The sequence below is a fragment of the Callithrix jacchus genome, chromosome 7, assembly GCF_049354715.1.
Source record: "Callithrix jacchus isolate 240 chromosome 7, calJac240_pri, whole genome shotgun sequence".
In the NCBI taxonomy this organism is placed as follows: domain Eukaryota; kingdom Metazoa; phylum Chordata; class Mammalia; order Primates; family Cebidae; genus Callithrix; species Callithrix jacchus.
Window position 1 is genome coordinate 21,365,706 of NC_133508.1, and position 14,347 is coordinate 21,380,052.

The 14,347-nt window shown below is 36.2% G+C and overlaps 1 protein-coding gene across 33 annotated transcripts in view; it reads right to left on the minus strand.

Moving 5' to 3' along the window:
* NEBL (nebulette) overlaps window positions 1-14,347 on the minus strand; it is a 695,182-nt gene that overhangs the window by 322,904 nt on the left and 357,931 nt on the right. For 27 of the 33 annotated variants that reach the window (XM_035306903.3, XM_078329568.1, XM_078329563.1 and 24 more), the window contains 2 exons: window positions 11,009-11,115; window positions 4,566-10,517 (listed from right to left, as the gene is read on the minus strand). The exons of the other annotated variants lie outside the window; for them this stretch is intronic. In XM_035306903.3, coding sequence (XP_035162794.1) covers window positions 10,341-10,517; window positions 11,009-11,115 — 284 coding nt within the window. In that variant the 3' untranslated portion in view covers window positions 4,566-10,340. Of the gene's footprint in view, window positions 1-4,565; window positions 10,518-11,008; window positions 11,116-14,347 lie in introns of those variants that run through there. 33 annotated transcript variants of the gene reach the window in all.

The window sequence follows — 14,347 nt, forward strand, 5'->3', positions numbered from 1 at the left end:
GATAAACAATGAAATGAAGGCAGAAATAAATATGTTCTTTCAAACCAACAAGAATGAAGACACAATGTACCAGAATCTCTGGGACACATTTAAAGCAGTGTCTAGAGGGAAATTTATAGCAATAAATGCTCACATCAGAAGTGAGGAAAGATCTAAAATTGACACCCTATCATCGAAATGGAAAGAGCTAGAGGAGCAAGATCAAAAAAACTCAAAAGCTAGCAGAAGACAAGAAATAACTAAGATCAGAGCAGAACTGAAGGAGATAGAGACACGAAAAACCCTTTAAAAAATCAATAAATCCAGGAGATGGTTTTTTGAAAAGATCAACAAAATAGACAGACTGCTAGCCAGAAAAGGGAGAAAAATAAAATAGATGCAATAAAAAATGATAAAGGGTATATTACCACTGATTCCACAGAAATACAAACTAAAATCAGAGATTACTACAAACAATTCTATGTACATAAACCAGTAAACCTGGAAGAAATGGATAAATTCCTGAACAATTGTACCCTCCCTAGCCTAAACCAGGAAGAAGTTGAAATTGAAACCTTGAATAGACAAGTAACAAGGGCTGAAATTGAGGCAGCAATTAACAGCCTATCAACCAAAAAAAGTCCAGGTCCACAGGGGTTCAAAACTGAATTCTACCAGATGTACAAAGAGGAACTAGTACCATTCCTTCTGAAACTATTCCAAAAAATACAAAAAGAGGGAATCCTTCCCCAATCATTTTCTGAGACCAACATCATCCTGATACCAAAGCCCGGCAGAGACTCAACAAAAAAAGAAAACTTCAGGCCAATATCCATGATGAACATTAGATGCAAAAATCTTCAATAAAATACTGGCAAACCGACTGTGACAGCACATCAAAAGGCTTATCCATCACGATCAAGTAGGCTTCATTCCAGGGATGCAAGGCTGGTTCAACATAGGCAAGTCTATAAACATAATCCACCACATGAACAGAACCAAAGACAAAAACCACATGATTACCTCAATAGATGCAGAGAAGGCCTTCCACAAAATTCAACAGCACTTTATGCTAAAAACTCTCATTAAACTAGTTATCAAAGGAACATATCTCAAAATAATAAAAGCTATTTATGACAAACCTACAGCCAACATCATACTGAATGGGCAAAAACTGGGAGCATTCCTTTTGAAATCTGGCACTAGTCAAGGATGCCCTCTCTCACCACTTCTATTCAATATAGTATTGGAAGTTCTAGCCAGAGCAATTAGGCAAGAAAAAAAAATAAAGGGTATTCAATTAGGAAAAGAGGAAGTTAAATTGTCTCTATTTGCAGATGACATGACTGTATATTTAGAAGACCCCATCATCTCAGCCCCAAATCTCCTTAAACTGATAAGCAACTTCAGCAAACTCTCAGGATACAAAATCAATGTGCAGAAATCACAAGCATTTCTATACACCAACAACAGACTAACAGAGAGCCAAATCATGAGCCAACTACCATTCACAATTGTTACAAAGAGAATAAAATACCTAGGAATACAACTAACAAAGGATGTAAAGAATCTCTTCAAGGAGAACTACAAACCACTGCTCAAGAAAATAAGAGAGGACACAAACAAATGGAGAAACATTCCATGCTCATGGTTAAGAAGAATCAATATTGTGAAAATGGCCATACTGCCCAAAGTAATTTACAGATTCAATACTATCCCCATCAAGCTACCAATGACCTTCTTCACAGAACAGGAAAAAACCACCCTAAACTTCATATGGAACCAAAAGAGAGCCTGCATAGCCAAGACAATCCTGAGCAAAAAGAACAAAGTTGAAGGCATCATGCTACCTGATTTCAAAATATACTACAAAGCTACAGTAATCAAAACAGCATGGTACTGGTACCAAAACAGAGATATAGACCAAAGGAACAGAACAGAGGCCGTGGAGGCAATACCACACATCTACAACCATCTGATCTTTGACAAATCTGACAAAAACAAGCAATGGAAAAAGGATTCTGTTTAATAAATGGTGTTGGGAAAACTGGCTAGCAGTGTGCAGAAAGCAGAAACTGGACCCCTTTCTGACACCTTACACTAAAATTAACTCCAGATGGATTAAAGACTTAAACATAAGACCTAACACCATAAAAACCCTAGAAGAAAACCTAGGTAAAACCATTCAGGACATAGGATTAGACAAGGACTTCATGAATTAAACACCAAAAGCATTGGCAACAAAAGCCAAAATAGACAAATGGGACCTACTTAAACTCCACAGCTTCTGTACAGCAAAAGAAACAATCATTAGAGTGAACCAGCAACCAAAAGAATGGGGAAAAAAATTTTGCAATCTACCTATCTGACAAAGGGCTAACATCCAGAATCTACAAAGAACTAAAACAGATTTACAAAAAAAAAAACAAACCCATCCAAAAGTGGGTGAAGGATATGAACACTTTTCAAAAGAAGACATATATGAGGTCAACAAACATATGAAATAATGCTCATCATCACTGATTATTAGAGAAATGCAAATCAAAACCACAATGAGATACCAGCTCATGCCAATTGGAATGGCAATCATTAAAAAATCTGAAGACAACAGATGCTGGAGAAGATGTGGAGAAACAGGAACACTTTTACACTGTTAGTGGGAGTGTAAACTAGTTCAACTATTGTGGAAGACAGTGTGGCACTTCCTCAAGGACCTAGAAATAGAAATTCCATTTGACCCAGCAATCCCATTACTGAGTATTTAGCCAAAGGATTACAAATCATTCTATTATAAAGACACATGCACACGTATGTTCATAGTGGCACTGTTTACAATAGCAAAGACCTGGAACAAACCCAAATGCCCATTGACGATAGACTGGAAAAGGAAAATGTGGCGCATATACACCATGGAATACTATGCAGCCATAAAAAATGAATTTGTGTCCTTTTTAGGCACATGGATGAATCTGGAAACCATAATTCTCAGCAAACTGACACAAGAACAGAAAATTAAACACAGCATGTTCTCACTCACAGGCAGATGATGAACAATGAGAACACATGGACACAGGGAGGGGAGCACCACACACTGGGGTCTGTTGGGGAGGCCATGGGAGGGACAGCAGGGTGGTGGGGAGGTTGGGGAGGGATAACATGGGGAGATATGCCATATGTAGGTGACAGGCAGATGGAGGCAGCAAACCACATTGCCATGTGTGTACCTATGCAACAATCCTGCATGATCTGCACATGCACCCCAAAATCTAAAGTACGATTAAAATATTTTTTAAAAAATAGGCCACCAAGCCAAGTGCAGTGGCACAAGCAAAAATAAAGAAAAAAAAGAATGATCTGATGACTCAATTTGGGATGCAGAAAAGTTTCCTCTTTCCTCAGGTAGTATAATTGGAGTTTAGATGTCCTTTTCTCTATTTTAGTTTAGTACTCCCTTTCATGTTTGCTGCTCAAAACAGAAAAAAAGAAACTGTAGGGGGAGGAAAAGCTACAAAGATTAAAATGCCATCATGTAAACACAAAATCAGTAACCAGACCCTTGGCTCTAATATTGGCTTTTCACCTTTTGAATACATTTTCTCATTCTGCTTTGTTTTTTCATCGGAACTCTGCAGCCCCCAAATACAAATATAACAGGCGAAGGCCTGAGAATTTTCCTTAGAATGACAGAAAGGAGCTAAAGTTCACAACCAGATCATATCTAGTTTTCTGTCATAACAAAACTCATATTTAATCCCTCTGTGTAGGAGAAGCATGTATTAGTCCATTTTCACACTACTATAAAGAACTGCCTGAGACTAGGTAATTAAAAAGGAAAGAGGTTTAATTGACTCACAGTTCAGCATGGCTGGGGAGGCCTCACGGAACTTACAATTATGGTGGAAGGCAAAGGAAAAGCAAGGTGCCTTCCTCCCAAGGCAGTAGAAAGAAGAACAAACACAGGAGGAACTACCAAACACTTAGAAAACCGTGAGATCTTGTGAAAACTCACTATCACGAGAACAACATGGGAGAAACCAATCCCCACCCGCCTCCCATGATTCAGTTACCTCCACCTGGTCTCTCCCTTGACACGTGGAATATGGAGATTATGGAACTTACAATTCAAGATGAGATTTTGGGTGGAAACACAGCCAAACCACATCAAAGTAGATTATATAAAGAAAAGAACAAAACTTTCCCTTTTATCTACTTTTTAGTTTATTACACATGAGCATTTTTGCAGAATTTTGGTAGAAAAGCTGTTTGGTAGGCATGTCATAGTTACATGTAGAACCTCACAAATGTTTAAAATAAAATTATAGACACAGTCTCTTTTAAACCTAAATTATTTTTTGTCAGAAAAAAAGAATCTAAGATATTCATTTCCTCTGTGGCCTGGGTTCCAAAAAGTAAATCTGTAATCATGAATGGAAAAAAAGCCTCAGAGGGAGAAAAAGGTAGTAAACTCTTCTAATTAATAAATGTGCTATTTTGTAATTTCAAAAATGGTGTGTTTGATTCATAATACTGTTAAAATATTCATTTCATACTTATGGAATGTAAAAAAAAAAACAGGAAATTCAAGATTTGGAAGAAGTGTTTATTCCATGAGCAGATGTCATCTGTAAAGTTTATCAGTTTACAATTATGAAGGATTATGAGCCAAAGAGAAACTTTTACAAAATAATACAATAAGACTAGCATCCAAATCACATAGATTTATATGAAAGTGAAAAATAGGGACTAACTCACTTTTTCAATTATGGAAAGCATAGGGGGAGAAAAAGTAATTGTGTTCTATGATAAATGAGCCTTTCTTAGCTGAGAAATCAGAGTTTCTTCCCATTTTATGTACTCAATTTGTGCACTTTCTATTCTATGCTTCAAGCCATTTCTTTCATCTTACGAATATAAGAAAATTAGAATCGTACTATTGAGGCTATATGAGGAATTTGTTCTTGAAAGAAGTTAACTGTAATGATGCCTTATTGCAGTACTTTGATATAAAATTAAAAAGATACTGAGCTTGGAAAAGCATAATATTGTTATCACTTACAACTAAGTTTATTTGGGGGAGAAAATATCTTGAATGATTCACCAATGTAAATGCACTGAAGCCAGCACACACCTCTGATGTGATTTGATGTGAGTTGTCATGTTAAACCTCAGACCTGGGGTATTATTAGGGTGCATTACTTGCATCTAACAACCCATGCTCCAAGAAACCACGGTGAGAGCCAAGAAATAGAACCATTTTTTATATCCTGCATTTATTTAAGCAAACCAAATGTGTAGAGATAGGAAATTAATGTGTTATAATGTTTTACAAACACAGAGAGAAGACACAGAATATTAAGACCCTGAAGAGAGTGCATTTGAGAACGCAGTTCTATCATAGGAGACCACTTGCAGGGAACACATGAAAGCCATGGCTGACACACCCATCTATTGTTCCTGGTTTGCCATCATTCAAGTAGTTGCAATAGATAAATCAGTGATTTGCTTTCAAACAAATATTAATATTAATGATTAGGGTAGCCTTGAAGGGTTTGTGAGTGACTATACTATACAATGTGATGCTAGGCTTAATGTGTCATTTCAATGCTGCTGTACATTAAGCAGGGGAAATAATTACACATTAACTGCGACATCCACTAAAATGTGAACTAGGTTGCATAGGTTAGTCCTTTGGGCAGCGCGATGTTGCTCTAGTCCACCAAGGCTTAAAGATTCACAGTGTAGAGGAAAAAAATATGAATTAAAGCATTTCTACTAAAATATAGTTTAATAGCTGGTGTTAACAATTTGCATAACAAAAGCCGAATTAATAACATTGTAACATTCCGTAAGCCTCTTCATTTGAAAAACACTCCATGTTTTCTTCAAAACTGTTACACTCTCAAAGTTAGTCTTGCAAATTAATAGTCAACCAAAATTCTACTTATTTTGAAGCAAATAGAAGCCAAACTCCACAATGGTTCAGTTTTGATCACAGGTCAAAGATCAACAGTTTCACATCTTGTCTGTAATACACTTGGTGCTGCTTCCCAAATGCTCAGCAATTCACTGCATGGACACTGGAGAATGGGACTGTGATGCAGTTTTCTCTTTTCCTTTAAAGTACATCATTCTTAACAGCAAACTGATTACAAAGAAGTAGATACTATGCAAACTGGATACCATATATCAAACACAAAAATCCTATGGAATTCCCATGAATATAATGAAGTAATACAGACAACTGAGAAAATTTGCTCCAAGATTCTTCCAAGTTTATGGATTCAAGTAGTTGAAGCATCATGGAATAACAACCACAGAAGCAACATACAATGCCTTGACTTTTTGACCAATAGTTGACAGTTAGTTGCCTGAAAAGGGTCCAAAAGGCATGGAATATTTCAGAAAGAGACTTTTATTTTAACATCCTTTTCAGTTTACATAGCTTCTTACTTAACTGAAAGCTCTCCCACCTCCATATCACATTACTCAAAACAACCACAATCTAGCCACTTTCAGATTATCAGAAGGAAATCACAAAGGTATAATTTATTTATGAAGTGAAGCTCATCTTGTATAGTGAATCCAGCCTTATAACATAATTATTCTATTTTACAATAGGTATTTTAAATCCCAAATCTAAAGTTAATGTTTTATAGCTCAACTCTATAAATCCACAAAGAACCGTTCAGAAATAGATGGAAGAAGTTAGCATTTTCTAAAGTCCTAAACCTTTAGAGATAAAATACAATCAGCTTACACCTTAAATATGTCAGAAGCATCCCACTTCCCTACCACAAAAAATATCAATCATGTGTAATAAAATATTACTATAGAAGAGGCAGCAACTTCCTTGCTTGCTTTTCTTTCCCAGACCATACTAGATAAACAAGAGCAATCAAAAAGGCACCTATATTTGTATATATCTGTATTATAATTTTGGTAGACATTTTATCCACTTTCTATAGGGATGTGTTATTAAAGATTACACACATTTTCTTCGTCTTTTCATTGAAAACATTCCACTGGAGATCGATGAACCTGAAAACGAGGTTCACCCTTTGAACTTCCACTATCTTTTAGAAGTCTTGTTCCTCATTCCCAGAATGTTGTCAAGCTTAGCACAGAGAGGATAAGGAAAGACTGGCACATTGGAAAAACCAGATCTGCATCTTCTTCAAGAAATGAACCCAGTGGCCAGAGAAGGGCTGGTCTAATCATCTTCTAATCTCATCCATATTCCTACAAGGTGCTTGTGGAAACTGTGCTTACAAATGCCTGTGTGGTCTATGGATGTCAGGGAGACCTGGGATTATCATGGATATCTGACAACCAGATAAATATTTCACACTGAGCTACACAGCAAGTGCATAAACAATAACAAGAAGACATGAAGGATCCATGTTGCCATAGGTTAGAAATAGAAAGCTTTCTAGAGAACAAGAATTATTAGTAAAAATGTGGACTACAAAAGCTTACACAAAAGCAATATATTCTGTTGCTATACTTTGCTCAAGAGAGGGATACCCATATAATTTTGTTTTCAGAACCTTTTAAAAGTGTATCAAACTGTTCCTTGTGCTTCTGTCAGGCTTGAGAACACATCAGACTTAGAAAGGTGGGTGCATGCTCTCTGTGCTTGGGCGTTTACACAGTCATCTGTAATTCAATATGTAAAAATCTTCTTTAGCTGTCAGCTTTATGCACGAGATACCTGTTGCCAAATTGAAGGTGGGAGAAAAGCACATGGAAAGTGGAAAAGTTGCTCAGGCATGTAATTTTTTTAAATGACGCTTTTAAAAATAGCACTTTGGTTTTATACATACATTTTTCCAATATTTCTCCTGAGATGCTTAATATCCTGATACACTTTATTAACAATTGCCAACACTACCAAATTATGGCCTCATGAGCATGCAACGTCTTGTTCAGCTTTCGTCTTCATTGTGAAATAACTACCCTCTAGTTAAATTCTGATCAGATCTTAATTCCTAAAGGCTTGAAGCAGAAATATCTTGCTATGCAAACATTATTACGTGAAGCTTCAAATTTTAAGAGACTTATTCCTCAAATATGTATTTACTTTTATATTCAGCAAATATGGTTTTGAATTCAGTGGATGAAATTACTTTCTTGATTACAAGCATTATTTCAAGTCCATTTTCATTGTGCTTCCTATAGATGTGCTATTCATCTAAAATTGTACCTGTCCTACATTTAGTCTAAAAATTAATCAACGACTATTCTTTTTTTTATAATCACAAAAAGATGGCCTGCCTGGGTGAAATGAAAATATAAACTTAGTAAAATAAAATTGAGCAGATGTTTTATCCTCAGCTTAAATGACAGATTTTTTGCAAAAAATATTGCAAGTTCAGCTTATCTTTGTAGGCTTGTGTATAATATATGAATACAGATATGGGGTTTTATCACTTTGATTGCAACTGCCCATTTCAATGAGGGGAAATCAGTCAAGCTGGTTATCTGGTAACCTGCAAAACCCCCTTAAAAGAAGTCTCTAGTTATTTGCCTGAATTTACTTTTTAAACTTTATGTCAGTGGCGTATAGAAGCGGCTTCAGTGTAATAAAGCTTTTTTGCTCTTTTAGCCTAATAAAATGAAATCACAGATTTTCAAAAGCATGTGCTAACTTGTCTAAAGTGTAAATAAATCAGCTTTGGCCTTTGGACTAGTAAACGTTTCCTTAAAAGATGCTTGCAGGACATTTTGTTAATTTCCTTAAATATAACATATAAGGCAGATATCCCCAAGACCCATATATGTTGGTACATTTTTGCGTTTTTTCTTTTTCAGTTTTATCATAACTGTGAAGTCAGACCCTAAATGAATGCTACCCTGTTGCAGGTCACAATAAAGGGCACAATCAGAAAAACACTGGATTGCTGATGGGCACCAGTAGCTCGATGGCCTTGACTGCAGGCTCTGGAGGAAATTTCAAGACCCACCAGCAAGTGGCTGTGAATCTAGCAAAAGCCTGCAAAGTCACTTATTCGAAAATCAAAACACAACAACAATTTCTTTCTTAGAGAACAGCCTCTTGGGCCGGTACTGAAAAATCTCCGATGACATTCCTGTTTCATTCCCTTGAAAGTGATTTAGAAAATAAAAGCCAGAAAACGGGAAAGGGTGTCTTTTGATTAACCAGTTTCAGTGGCTAGATTTCCATTCCAGAATTTGAATACCATTTTCCAAAAGAAGACACCAGATCATCTCTGTTGGGAATTGGTAACTGTCTTCTGGGTATTTTTCCAGTCAACTCCAGCTTCCATTGCTTCATTGGCTCCTGTTACATTTTCTTCAGTTTGAAATCAGTGGTGGCATTACGTTAATGAAAGCTGTTCAACGGAACACCTAAATCGCTTATTTACTAGAGTATACATGTTATTTCCTAAGGTATAAATCCTTCAAAACTAGAGTGCAATGCAGCAGGAAAATCTCAAGCAACTTTTCAAAGTATGTTTTTCTCTTGAGCTGGCAACTAGAGGAAGAAAGGGCTTTTATTAGTCACCCTTTTTGCTTCAATCATAGAAAGAGGCAGTGCAGCTGCCTATGCTACAGAAGCTTGAATCTACATGACATGCAACAGGGTAAACGCTACTAGGGAAATTATATCAATGACATTATAATTTGCCCTTTGCAGAGTAGCTGTGAAGTTATTTGGTCCTGACATATTGTGGAACTGAGCATAGACTTGGGTCCATAGAATATACATGGGAAGTAGGAGATACCTTGGTACAAATGAGAAATAAATAGACCCCAGTCAGCCTAGGGAATGAGAAAATTTCTGTTTAGTAGAAGTTTCTAGATCCCTAAGGCCACCAGTCAACATAATTTTAACCAGACTGCCCTTCTGCCACTGTTTACATATGTTATATTGGGCAATTTTCACTAATATTGGAAATTGCCTCATGACTCAAAAGCAAAATGGGTTTTATATTATTGGCTGCATTACTGAGTTAAGAGAATTGGCTTCTGGTGATTCCAAAGTGACAGCTAAGAAGTTTCATATACACGCTACATTTAAGGGACAATCAACATCTCTATTAAAGTCTACAAAAATACATTTCCCAGAAGGGTTCAGTAGCCAATCAAAGGAAACCACTAACACAATTAGCAGCACCAGGTCTCCAAACACAATGACTTGTTTGCAGCAATTACTGACAATGCTGCTGTTTTCAGCCCAGATGTCATTCCTTCTTCCTGGTACCTGTGTGTCTAATTGTCAAAGGAAGGATACATCATTGTAAAATAATGGCTAAGTTGTCTTAAAAGTATCTTCTATCTTTTAAAAAGATTAGGTTTAGAATACATTAGAATAAAGCTCAAAGGGCAAGGAAAAATAATTAATTAACAAACTCAATGTAATTTGCTGGGAGCATTCCTGTTCTCCCTGTTCTCTGCACTGTTCCATACATCCAGCCATCATCAATGGGCTGCACATTAACAATGTAATCGCCATCTCTGAAGGAGACCTCATCTTCGTCCTGGGCACTGTAATCATACATGGCTCGGTAGGTCCTCTGAAAAAGGAAGAAGGGATTACACAATGAATACCAAAATAGCTGCAGCCACAAATTCCAATCACAACACACCAACCCACACATAAAGTAACTATTAGGAATGTTTTCAAACACGTGTATCTCTGGAAATCTATAAACCTAACATCTAATTGTGCTGTTATCAACTTTACCAGTTTAGCAAAAAGCTTAATGTTTTTGGAACACGGATAGAAAACTCACTAAATATGACAGCTAGCCCATCAAAAAGCTAGCTGTGAAATAGTAAAGCCAAGTTTCCCCCAGTTTCAGATAACCCCAGAAACCTTAGATTACATGTGATTTCATATTCTTCAATGAACAAAACAAAAGAGTTGTATAAATGGCAACACATCATCATTTATCTTTAAATTAAAATACCCAACATTCAATTCAACTCTATTCCACATGTATTTACATCCCTGAAGTGAAATGGGAAGACCAGATAAGGAGGAACATATCGAATGGACACTTACTAGATTTGGTGAATGCTGCATTGATCTCATGGACGACACACTGGTCTGGTGCATGTAGCCATAGCCTTGGGAATGGCTTTGCTGATAGGCTCCAGGAAGAACAGGCGCTACATGTTAAACATACATAGACACAAATGTTCCTTAAAGCTAGCCTCCAAATACCCATCCCAAACCCTCAAAGTGATGTTATCCTCTGCTACAAGCTTCTAAAACAAAACGCCTTTTCAGTGTTGTGAAATTTAGGTTGCAGTGCTATAAGTGATCTCTAGGTTAGTAGAAACCTTAGTAATTAAGGACACAGAAAGAAAATCAGTTTAGCATGCAGTTAAATCTATTTTAAATATTTTTGTTGTTCTATTGCAGATGCTATGTTAAAAACATAAACAAAAATTTGTCATACTCCCCGAATAAAATCATGCTTTTATTTGACTCTGTGATCCTTTTCGGCATTTTCCAAAAGAAAAATTAGAATTTTAAAGGAATTTAATGGCATTACCAAACCAATGACAGAGTGTAAATGTTTTCATAGGGTATTTCTCATATATGATACTGTCAATATTTCAAGTCATATAGCTGAATGTTACTTTTAAAAACATGGCAAACATAAAGTATGTTTAGCAATGTATGTTTGTTCAGTAGTTAACAAAGTCTATACCCTTTAAAGAAACATTTACTTAGAATCTATGAAGACTTAATTTTATGAATAAGTGATATCAGCTGACTTATCCAGACTAAGTCAACTAAATACATTACAAACACCTGAGAAACCAAAATTTCATAAACATTATTTTTCTATATTAAAAAAGTATCAAAATGGTATTCATTTAGTTTGGGCTCTCCAAACCACTAATTATGACATTCAAAAGGCAGCACTCCTGTTTTGAAGAACTCTGAATTCTAGAGAAGCCAACACAGAAGCTAGATTTTAAAATCCTACAGAATCAGCAGACATATGTTTGTGCGCGTGTTTCTCTGTGAATGTGTTTAAGTTATCTGTAACCAGAAATATGAGCTATAAATGAGGGTATTTTCATAGCATGCCCTTCAGTGTGTTTTGAATAATTTATATGCTACATTAGTAAAACTTTTATGTCATATGTGCTATAAAATATATAATAGTTTGCCATTTTTGTTTAATCAAGTTGAGTATATAAAGTAATTATAATGGGTTGATTTATTCAGAACAGTTTTTATAATAAAAGGAATAAGAACATTTAATTCTGGGTGTTATGAATAATTAATATTTTATAAGTAGCAAATTCACTCTAATGATACATGAGATCATCAATACTTTAAAGAAGTTTAATTATCAGAAAATTACAAATCATTTAATAGGTTCTCCAAATGATAATTATATTAGATTAAATGGAAATTTTTAAAATAGCTTGAGTGAATTTATCTTATAAAGTTATTACAAATTATGCTTAATGTCCAGATAGGGGATCAAAGAGAAATTGCCAAGATCTCCACTTGAATTATAGTATATTGTAAAGTCATTAAACATCTAATACTTCAGAAAAGAACACTTTTTAACATTTTCAACAACACTTAAATATTTAATGTCAAGAGATGTTAAGGATATTGTCAAAATCCACTCACGAATTAAAAATAATAAACTTCCCATAGATCTCCAGGCCCACTTAATTAGCTAAGTAAGGAGGTTTTTCTATGTATTTGAATCGGAAGTATTGACCATTCATTCATTCACTGCCTCTGCTCTCAGCAAATATGTATTAGTTAATGCTTGCAGAGAGCTCACTGCATTTCCTGGCACACAGTAAGCCTTCACAAATGGTAACCATAATTACTACTGTCCACTATGTTCAAGGCATGCCAGAAAGAAAAAAAGTGACAAAAACAATTGCTCTCCTGGAGCATGATGGTCCTGGACACCTGGCCTTTTACCAAATTGAGGAAAAGGCACTGGCTACTCAGGGTATTTCCAATTAAAAGATTCAAGTTGCATACCCCAGACTGACAGTCTTGCATTGGTTTTTAACCACTTAAACAACTCATGGCTTCATTAATTACTACTTGAATCTATGTGTAAAGTTTTAAAGATTAAATATAAACATATTTTATAAATTTTATATATAAAAATTAAATTCTAATTCATTGTTATACCATTTCACTATGAACTTTGAGTTCTGATGTATAGAGGTAAGCACAGCCATCTTAAAATGTTTAGGAAAAACTTTCAGGAGTGAACTCTGAAAAGAACTGGGAAACCAGGCTATTGCACACTCTGTAAGACAGTTAGGTTCACTCAGTTTAGATATCACAATTCAGCTTAGTGTCCATAAGTACTGACAGTTCAAGAATGTCACTTAATAATGTTCTCTCATTTTGGCTTTCAAAAAGTAAGTAGGCTGGGTATGGTGGTTCACGCCTGTAATCCTAGCACTTTGGAAGGCCAAAGCAGGAGGACTGCTTGAGCCCAGGAGTTCGAGACAAGCCTGGGCAACAAAGCAAGACTCTGTCTCTATTAGAAATCAAAAAAATGAGCCAAGTGTGGTGGTGCATGCCTGCCATCCCAGCAGCTACTAGGAAGGCTGAGGTGGGAGGATTGCTTGTACCTGGGAGGTTAAGGGTGCAGTGAGCTATGTGATCTCACCACTACACTCCAGCCTGGGTGACAGAGTGAGACCTTATCTCAAATATTTTAACATATATACATGTTGAGATAAGGTCTCACTCTGTTACCCAGTGTGTGTGTGTGTGTGTGTGTGTGTGTGTGTGTGTGTGTGTGTGTCACTGTGTGTATATGTATATTTTGTGTGTGTGTATATATACATACACACTCACACACACACACACACAGGTATATTTATGCCTACTCCTTATTTACATGTGACTTTCAAAGGGAACATGTGCTACTCAAATACAGCAAGAAAAGTAATGTATGAATCCTAAATATGTATATGTTGGAGAGAGCGGGGAGAGAGTTTAGAAGGAGAAACCTTGGAGGAAACATCATCCAGCCATCTAGTCCTTGCAGTTCATCTTCATGCCTTTATTGATTATTCTCACTTGCTCTCTGGCTGAATTACTTATTAAAAAGTTTCTTTGGGATTATAAAACCTTGTTATCTACCTGGTATAATAAAAGAGTTTTTAGGGCCCTCCTATAAAGGTTATAAAACCATAAATGATGGCTCACGCCTGTAATCCCAGCATTTTGGTAGGCTGAGGCAGGCAGATCACCTGAGGTCAGGAGTTTGAGACCAGCCTGGCCAACATGGCAAAACCCCATCTCTACCAAAAACACAAAAAATTAGCTGGGCATAGTGGCATGAGCCTGTAATCCCAGCTACTTGGGAGGCTGAGGCAGGAGAATCAC